Consider the following 10,361-nt stretch of genomic DNA (forward strand, 5'->3'; position numbering starts at 1 on the left):
TAGCTCAGGAACAGGACTCTGGAGGGCAATACATTAGAATGGGTGATGCACACATAACAATTGACTCTCACAGTAATACTGACAGCAGTGTGCAGCAGCACAGATCACCGATACGACACGCCTCCTTCACAGTGACAGTCTCTCTTTGAGCCAGGTGGTCCCTTCAGTCCCCCCCAATCCAAATAGCACTGTCAGTCCCGCTCCCGTCCTGCCTTAATCCCATCCTGCAGACCCGCACACGAGGCTTCGGGCCGCTCCCTTGTACCATGACATCACATGACATGCCCAGACACCGCTTCCACCAGACCCGACCCCCGCCGACACCGCCCAAACACACAAGTCACAGCCATATTTTTTACTGGCAACCTTTTCCTCTTACTGGCATTTACTGGCAGGAGAAAAATGCATTTTTTTACTGACTGCCAGTAAAAATACTGACGGATGGCAACACCGCCCCCAACCCCATCCCAGTATAAATTCAGTTTAACTCTCGGGATGGCTGGCGAGGGACAGGCTGGCAATTCATAGGTAAAGTGCCACAGCGACATTAAGTACTTGGCACTTTCAAAAGGGCACTTTAAATAAGGTACTACTATAAAGTAAGCATACCTCCCAACTTTTTGAGATGGGAATGAGGGACACCTATCAGCAAAAGTTTGCAGGCGTAGGACACACCCCTTGCCACGCCCCCTTAAAGGAGAATTGTACAAAAAAACAAGATTGGTTAAACCCACAAGTGCTTTTTTTACCACTACTATTCCTTTATATTGTTTTTTGGAATTTACAATTCTGGTTTATTTACAGACATTGCATTACTTAAATATTCTTAACTTACTTGCAGGAGGAAGATCATTTTTGTATACCTGTGTTGGCTATTGAAGACATGTGTGAAGGCAATCAAACTGAAGTAACTGAGTTTTTGCTTCTTGGATTTCAAGGCCTCTATAAATTTAAAATTATTTTCTTTATTTTGTTCCTTTTGTCATATATGATGATATTGAGTGGGAACCTTCTTATTACTGTTTTAATATCAACTAAGGAACATCTGAAAATCCCAATGTTCTATTTCCTCAAACACTTGGCAATAGCTGACCTCATGATAACCACCACTATATCCCCAATGTTGTTAGATATTACATTAAAGAATGAAATTACAATATCCATCAGTGTTTGCATCTTCCAGATGTATTGCTTCGCTATTTTTGGATTTGTACAATGTTTTCTTATTGTATTTATATCTTATGATCGATATCTAGCCATATGTAACCCAATGCGTTATAATTCTATCATGAAGCCCCATATTTGTCTTAATATGGTTGTCGGGTCTTATTTGCTGGTCTTCTTTTTGTCAAGTGAAATGATTTTGGTGTGTCAACTACATTTCTGTGGTGATAATAAAGTTGATCACTTCTTCTGCGATTCAGGCCCATTGATAGAGCTGTCTACATCGGACACCTCTATTTTACTATTAGTTGATCTTTCTGTGTCAATTTTAGGTCTTTTTGTTCCATTTTCCTTTATTATAGTTACATACGTCTTAATTGTCATCACTATAGTAAACATTTCTTCAGCCAGTGGAAGATGGAAAGCCTTTTCCACGTGTAGCTCGCACCTGGCCACTGTATGCTCATATTACGGAACTTTGATGGCTGTGTACATGGCACCACCAGATTCAAACTCATCTAATGCAAACAAATTTAGATCCTTTCTGTACATTGTGGTTACTCCAATGGTAAATCCAATCATCTATAGTCTGAGGAACCATGAAATTAGAAAAACTCTTCAAAGAATGTTTAGAAATATTAAAATGCTGTAGGTACATTGACACTGTATTTCAATAGTTCTTGTTCATAAAAATGCCAAATTGTATGTTCCGTATAAATCTGTTGTTGGGTGATTTCTTTCTATTTTACTTATTCAGGCTTGCAACGGAGGTAAAAATAAGTATTTAATTGAACTGAACAGAAAAATAGTAGCTTTTAGATCCAACACACTGGGCCGGATTTACAAAGCACTTGCGCCGACGTATCTCCAGGTAAGTGCAAATATGCGCCGTCGTATCTGTGCGCCGTACCCACAAACTAAGATACGCCTAAAAACAGGCTTAATCCCGCTGACGTAACTTGCCTACGCCGGCGTACATTTACACTGGCCGCATGGTGGCGCTGCCATTGATTAGCCATTCAAATATGCAAATGAGGAAAATACGGCGATTTACGAACCTGCACCCGCCCGACGCAGGCTACGAGAGGTGCGCGTAAGTTGTACGTCCGGCGTAAAGTTATGCCCCATAAAGGAGGTGTAACTCAGCAGCAGACATGTAAAGGTCTGCATCAGGGAACAGAAGCCGGTGTTTTTTACGTAGTTTACGTTGGACGTGTGTCTGGATGGGCGTAGATTACGTTCATGGCGTAGGCAGTGATCCGGCGTATCTTAGGTAGTTGTTTCGACGTGGTTATGAGCATGCGCACGGGGATGCGTCCACGACGCATGCGCAGTTCGTTTTAACGTACTTGTCTGGCTCTCAAACCATCATTTTCATGGGGTCACGCTTCATTTACATGGGTTTGCATGGCTTCCACCTATGCTGACCTACGCCTTCGAAACTCATCGCAGTTTTGGCACCATTGGCTTTGTGAATTCCATGCTTGCCTCTCTGCGCTGCGTCGGCATAGCGTACATTGAGATGCGCTACGGCGGCGTAATGTGCGCCTGTTCTCTGTGAATCCGGGCCTTTGACCACTAATAAATAAGAAGTTATAGCTGTAAACAGAAGATCATTAGTTACATTTTGTACAACATTATCCTACCACATCCCGTCACGTGTGTCAGTTATAATTTTAGCAAGACTTGATGAAATAGCAATGGTCAATTCTTTTTTTTTTTGAGAATTTATTTTTTTGCAAAATAAAGCAAGGGGGTGTTAATACATGGGCACAAAGGCCTGGGAAAATATATATACTGTAATGCCTCGTACACACAATGAGAATTTCTGATGTAAAAAGTCAGACTGAGTTTTTCCATCGGAAATTCCGACCGTGTGTATGCCCACCTTAGTTTTTCCATGGGATATTCCGATGAATTCCATCAGAGTTTACGTAGAGAACATGTTCACTTTTCCTCCGATGGAATTCCGATGTGAATTTGGTCGGACAAAGGTCCGATCGTGTGTTACGGGGCATTAGTGTTATAACAACAGTCAACGGTAATATCCATTTGTAAGCACAAAGTACATGAACATGAAGGCAAATAGAAACCATGGGATTGGAAAGACTTCAAAAAGAAGATGGGTGTTGCATCTTTATGGCCAGGGAACCCTAGGCCATCAGGGAGGAGGAAACCAAGACAAAACCTTATAAATGTTAGTTGAGCTAGAGCATGGGTGCTCAATCTGTGGCCCTCCAGCTGTTGAGGTACTACAAGTCCCATCATGCCTATGCCTTTGGGTGCCATGCTTGTAACCAGCCTTGCAATGTCTCATGGGACTTGGTACTTGTAGTTTTGCAACAGCTGGAGGGCCACAGGTTGAGCACCCATGAGCTATATTCTTGAGACAGGAGGGAAGAGGCTGATAAAAGCCTAAAGGCTAGTGAAGGAATTATGTAAATAGAAAGAACAAGAATATGTGACTTTATTTATGGATTGAAGAACATGAAAGACTGACAGTCCTGCTGGCAGCCTTGGTTAGGACTAGTGGGTTGACTAGAGGGAGAAGGGCAGGGATGGGAGAAGAGAAGAGGGGGAGGGAAAGGGAAGGAAAAAAAGAGGGGAGGGTAAGAGAAGAAAAGAGGGAGAGATAGAGAAAGAATAGAGGAGGGGCCTTGTCAAGATGGGGGGGATATGTCTCCCACCCACCCGCCCCCAACCAACCACCCACCCGCGGGTATCTGGAAACCTTCATGACATGTGTGTTAATGTGAGAATAGGATGGACCAAAATCTACCCAGGTTAGCTGGAATTGGTACTTATGATACGCAAGTATTCTGGTATAGTTTGGAAATCAACCAGCAGGACCAGCATGATGCGAGAGAGTATCATGCGAGATGGTAATGAGCTCTTCCATTTCAGCGATTTTATTGATTTTTCTGGAACAATTTCCGTATTGATGGGGCTCATGCTGTGCCCCAGAGAACAGGAAAGCAAAGCTTGGCAGCACTTAGCATGTGTCTAGGCAGGGTGATAGGGTATCGGAGGAGTTGGGCAGGGGAAAAATCCAAGGCAAGGGTAGAGACTCGAGAAATCAAACTATGAAGCTTAGACCAAAACTTTTGTGAACCACATCGCCAGCAAAGGTCTGACACTGATGGCGAGTATTTGTGGATGGTTGTCAGGACTCTGCACCAACGTGGTACAACCTTATAACCATTTTCTTGTACTGTCACATTTACTTGTGTAATATGTTTTAAAATATGTGCACCCATTGCTCTACTGTAAGGTCGAGTAAGAGCTCGGTCTCCCAGAATCGGCAGATGCTATCTTGTTTCATAGAGTGCTTTGCAAAAGCACTCTATGATATATAGCATATATAACAAAGTTTTTGAGTATAGCCTCAGTTGAAACTAATAAATTATAGAATACAATTAGTGCCATCATCCAGAATATATAATACAAGAATGGGACCAGATGAACATAGGGTGAGGGCTGCTAGTGCCGTCTGACCCGCAAATGATCACCAGTCATGGAAGGGTTGACTAGGATTTTTCTGGGCACTAATAACACAACAAAAAATGTATTAACATAAAAAAGATTTATTGACATAAAAAACTGTACAATATTAAAAACATTTGTGCCAAACCCCAACATAAAGAAACAGTGTGGTAAATAACGGAAAACCGTCACATGTCTGTTCAGTGGAGAAGGCCAAAACCTTGACCGGTTTTGCGGTGATAACGCTTCTTCAGGAGGATTTGTATAATATATAATACAGTTTACAAAACTAGCAACAATATATACAAACAGAATAAATATATGGTTGCAATATTTTAACGTCATGAAAACAGTCAATTGTCAAAAGAATGTCTATCTATCTGAGCATATATAGTCATGCTCAAAAGTTTGCATACCCTGGCAGAAATTGCAAAATTTTCACATTAATAATGAAAATATGACTGATCATGTCAAAAAACTGTCTTTTATTGAAGGATAGCAATCACATGTAGCCATTTATTATCACATCGTTTTTGGATCCTTTTTAAATCATAATGGTAACAGAAATCACTAAAATGGCACTGATAAAAAGTTTACATACCCTGGAATGTTTGGCCTTGGTACAGACACAGAAGGTTCCACATTTGTGGCTTTTTAACCACTTAAGCCCCGGACCATTTTGCGTCGCTTTAACAAACAATTGCGCGGTCGTGCGACGTGGCTCCCAAACAAAATTGGCGTCCTTTTTTTCCCACAAATAGAGATTTCTTTTGGTGGTATTTGATCACCTCTGCGGTTTTTATTTTTTGCGCTATAAACAAAAATAGAGCGACAATTTTGAAAAAAATGCAATATTTTTTACTTTTTGCTATAATAAATATCCCCCAAAAACATATATAACATTTTTTTTTTCCTCAGTTTAGGCCGATACGTAATCGCAATAAGCGTTTATCGATTGGTTTGCGCAAAATTTATAGCGTTTACAAAATAAGGGATAGTTTTATTGCATTTTTATTATTTTTTTTATTATTATTTTTTTTTTTACTACTATTGGCGGCGATCAGCGATTTTTTTCGTGACTGCGACATTATGGCGGACACTTCGGACAATTTTGACACATTTTTGGGACCATTGTCATTTTCACAGCAAAAAATGCATTTAAATTGCATTCTTTATTGTGAAAATGACAGTTGCAGTTTGGGAGTTAAACACAGGGGGCGCTGTAGGTGTTAGTGTTCACTTTGTGTGTGTTTACAACTGTAAGGGGGTGTGGCTGTAGGATTGACGTCATCGATCGAGTCTCCCTTATATAAGGGATCACTCGATCGATACGCCGCCACAGTGAAGCACGGGGAAGCCGTGTTTACATACGGCTCTCCCCGTGCTTCAGCTCCGGGGAGCGATCGCGACGGAGCGGCTATAAACGAATAGCCGCTCCGTCGTTCCGGATCGCTCCCCGAGGGGATCCGCCCGCCGCACGCAGCGGAGGGGGTTCCGATCGGACCGCCCACCCGCTAGAAGGCAAGGACGTATATATACGCCCTTCTGCCTGTCCGTGCCATTGTGCGGACGTAAATAGTCGTGCGGCGGGCGTTAAGGGGTTAAATCACAATTGCTGTCTGTGTATAAATAGTCAATGAGTTTGTTAGCTCTCACATGGATGCACTACGCAGGCTAGACACTGAGCCATGAGGAGGTAGAAAAGAACAGTCAAACGACCTGCGTAATAAGGTAATGAAACTTTACAAAGACGGAAAAGGATATAAAAAGATATTCAAATCTTTAAATATGCCAGTCAGCATTATTTAATCCCCTATTAAGAAGTGGAAAATGAGGGGCTCTTCTGATACCAAGCCAAGGTCAGGTAGACAAAGAAAGATTCCAGCCAGAACTGGCGGAAGAATTGCTCAGGATACAAAGAAAAACATACAGGTAACCACAGGAGAACTACAGGCTGCTCTCCAAAAAGACAAAGTGGTTGTTTTTAAAGAGCGCAACTCAACGATATTTGAACAAAAAAGAGCTGCATGGTTGAGGTGCCAGAAGGGAGCCTTTACTGCGCCAATGCCACAAAAAAGCCAATGAGGCATGTCACGGTGTTGTTGGGCATATTGTAATCAGGCTTATTCGTGGAACTTGTACAGTAAAGGCTTCTTTCTGGCAACTTGACAATGCAGCTTTTTTTTGTTCAAGTATCGTCTCATTGTGTTCTTTATAAACAACCACACCATCTTTTTCCAGAGCAGCCTGTATTTCTCTTGAGGTTACCTGTGGGGTTTTCTTTGCATCCTGAACAATTCCTGTGGCAGTTGTGGCTGAAATCTTTCTTGATCTACCTGACCTAGGCTTGGTTTTAAGAGATCCCCACATTTTTCACTTATTATTATTATTTTTTTCCCCATAAATTCTTTATTTCTTTATTTTTTCATATATCAAAACAATTTTCAGTCATATCAAAAAAGTAATTCCTACTACATAACACCACAGTTATATATATATATTTCTCTTCTTCTTATCTTAATCTTAATAAACATTATTTATCATATTACACACTCAGGGGCAGATCCACATACATCTGTGTGGGCGCAGCGTATGTGAGATATGCTACGCCGCTGTAATTTACTTTGATATTCATTGAATCCTGAAAGAATTTGCGCCGTAAGTTACGGCGGCGTAGTGTATCTCTCGTGGTGCAAGGGCTCGGAATTCAAATGCGGCGAGTAGGGGGCGTGTTTTATTTAAATGAACGAACTGCGCATGCCCCGTCCTTCAAAATTTCCATGGTGCATTGCTCCAAATGACGTCGCAAGGACGTCATTGTTTTCGACGTGAACGTAAATGGCGTCCAGCCCCATTCACGGACGACTTACGCAAACGACGTAACATTTTCTAAATTATACGCGGGAACGACGGCCATACTTAACATTGAGTACGCCACCAGATAGCAGCTTTAACTTTACGCCGGAAAAAGCCGAACGGAAACAACGTAAAAAAATGCGACGCCTGCTCGTACGTTCGTGGATCGTCAGAAATTGCATACTCGACGCGGATTACGACGAGAACGCCACCTAGCGGACGCCGAAAAATTGCATCTAAGATCCGAAGGCGTACGAAGAAGTACGCCTGTCGGATCTAACCCAGATGCCGTTGTATCTTGTTTGGATTCAAAACAAAGATACGACGCGGGAATTTTGAAATTACGCCGGCGTATCAATAGATACGCCGGCGTACTTTCTTTGTGGATATGCCCCTGAATCTCTTATCAAGGTAAGCACAATTTATTTTTCCTTTCCGAAAACAAGTCCTGGTTTTGCCTATATAGGCAAAATAACAAGACAGAAATAGACAAAAAAAGAGAGAAAAAAAGGAGAACTCCTCATAATATCCCCCTCCCTCTGAGCTCCCGTCCCCATCCTATTATTTTGTCAATAACTATCTCAAGGTTATCCAACATTACTCAGGCAGGAGGGCCTGTTCCCTCTATTGGAAATAGGGGGCCTGATTCCCAAAAGAGATACGCAGACTTAACTGCTGTTCAGTCTGTGCCTAACTTTGGAAACGATCCTCAAAAGGCTTTTTCCAAAGTTAGGCAGAAAATCTGACATGTGTAAGACACTTACACGGTCAGATCTTAGGATGCAGTACCGCATCCGCCGCTGGGGGCATTTCTCATGGAAATGCAGCTTTGAGTATGCAAATGAGGACTTAAGCAGATTCTCAAAGCATTTCAGCATTGTGATTTCTGCGTAAGTTCCGATTTTGCTTGCGCAAAACTAGGGCTGGTTTTACAATGTGTAAAGTTAGTCACACCTTGTAAAGGCCCATTCAAGCGACGGCATTTGGTATGCATTCCTGAGGGAGAACTCCACGGCAATTTTTAAATTCAAAACCGGCATGGGTTCCCCCCCCCCCAGGAGCATACCAGGCCCTTAGGTCTGGTATGGGTTGTAAGGAGACCCCCCCTACGCCGAAAAATCGACGTAGGGGGTCCCCCTACAATCCATACCAGACCCGTATCCAAAGCACACTACCCGGCCGGCCAGGAAGGGAGTGGGGACGAGCGAGCGCCCCCCCCCTCCTGAGCCGTGCCAGGCCGCATGCCCTCAACATGGGGGGGTTGGGTGCTCTGGGGCAGGGGGGCGCACTGCGGGCCCCCCCACCCCAGAGCACCCTGTCCCCATGTTGATGAGGACAGGACCTCTTCCCGACAACCCTTGCCGTTGGTTGTCGGGGTCTGCGGGCGGGGGCTTATCGGAATCTGGGAGTCCCCTCAAATAAGGGGGCCCCCAGATACCGGCCCCCCACCCTAAGTGAATGGATATGGGGTACATCATACCCCTACCCATTCACCTGGAGGCAAAAAGTAAAAGTTAGTAAACACACAACACAAGGGTTTTTAAAATAATTTATTATTCTGCTCCGGAGGCCCCCCCTGTCTTCTTTATTAGCTCTAATACCAGGGGGGGCTTCTTCTTCCGCTCTCCGGGGGGGGCTTCTCCGCTCTCCAGGGGTCTTCTTCTATCTTCGCCGCTCTCCGCTGTTGACTCGGCGAACCCCGGTTCTTCTGCAGCTGTCCGGTGCCTTCTTCTTCAGCGCTGGCTGCCTGCTATCTTTGTGTGTTAGCTCAATTAGTAACAGGCAGCCAGCGCGGTCTTCTGTGAAGTCAGGTTCTTCTTCTCCCCTCTTCCGATGTTGACTCGTCGCCTCTTGACACTGCAATGATGGAAGCGCGCCTTGCATCCCATTTATATAGGCATCACCGTCCCATCATGCTCCGGCAGGTACCCACGTGGTGGGTGCCTACCCACGTGCACCCACCACGTGGGTACCTACCGGAGCATGATGGGACGGTGATGCCTATATAAATGGGATGCAAGGCGCGCTTCCATCATTACAGTGACAAGAGGCGACGAGTCAACATCGGAAGAGGGGAGAAGAAGAACCTGACGTCTCAGAAGACCGCGCTGGCTGCCTGTTACTAATTGAGCTAACACACAAAGATAGCAGGCAGCCAGCGCTGAAGAAGAAGGCACCGGACAGCTGCAGAAGAACCGGGGTTCGCCGAGTCAGCAGCGGAGAGCGGCGAAGGTAGAAGAAGACCCCCGGAGAGCGGAGAAGCCCCCCCCGGAGAGCGGAAGAAGAAACCCCCCCGGAGAGCGGAAGAAGAAACCCCCCCGGAGAGCGGAAGAAGAAGCCCCCCCTGGTATTAAAGCTAATAAAGAAGACAGGGGGGGCCTCCGGAGCAGAATAATAAATTATTTTAAAAACCCTTGTGTTGTGTGTTTACTAACTTTTACTTTTTGCCTCCAGGTGAATGGGTAGGGGTACGATGTACCCCATATCCATTCACTTAGGGTGGGGGGCCGGTATCTGGGGGCCCCCTTATTTGAGGGGACTCCCAGATTCCGATAAGCCCCCGCCCGCAGACCCCGACAACCAACGGCAAGGGTTGTCGGGAAGAGGTCCTGTCCTCATCAACATGGGGACAGGGTGCTCTGGGGTGGGGGGGGCCCGCAGTGCGCCCCCCTGCCCCAGAGCACCCAACCCCCCCATGTTGAGGGCATGCGGCCTGGCACGGCTCAGGAGGGGGGGGGGCGCTCGCTCGTCCCCACTCCCATTCCTGACCGGCCGGGTAGCGTGCTTTGGATACGGGTCTGGTATGGATTGTAGGGGGACCCCCTACGTCGAATTTTTGGCGTAGGGGGGGTCTCCTT

The 10,361-nt window shown here is 45.0% G+C and overlaps 1 protein-coding gene across 1 annotated transcript; it reads left to right on the top strand.

The window, feature by feature from the left end:
- The first annotated feature begins 867 nt into the window (after nt 1-867).
- Nucleotides 868-1,921, top strand: LOC120930971 (olfactory receptor 494-like). Its single transcript, XM_040342104.1, has one exon. It carries the CDS (start codon nt 884-886, stop codon nt 1,814-1,816), a length of 933 nt encoding a protein of 310 aa, XP_040198038.1. The 5' UTR covers nt 868-883; the 3' UTR covers nt 1,817-1,921.
- The last annotated feature ends 8,440 nt before the right edge of the window (nt 1,922-10,361 follow it).

This window comes from Rana temporaria, chromosome 3 (genome assembly GCF_905171775.1).
Source record: "Rana temporaria chromosome 3, aRanTem1.1, whole genome shotgun sequence".
In the NCBI taxonomy this organism is placed as follows: domain Eukaryota; kingdom Metazoa; phylum Chordata; class Amphibia; order Anura; family Ranidae; genus Rana; species Rana temporaria.

Bases quoted from the DNA above. Each gene is read 5' to 3' on its own strand.
- LOC120930971 (XM_040342104.1), top strand. From the start codon at position 884: ATGTGTGAAGGCAATCAAACTGAAGTAACTGAGTTTTTGCTTCTTGGA.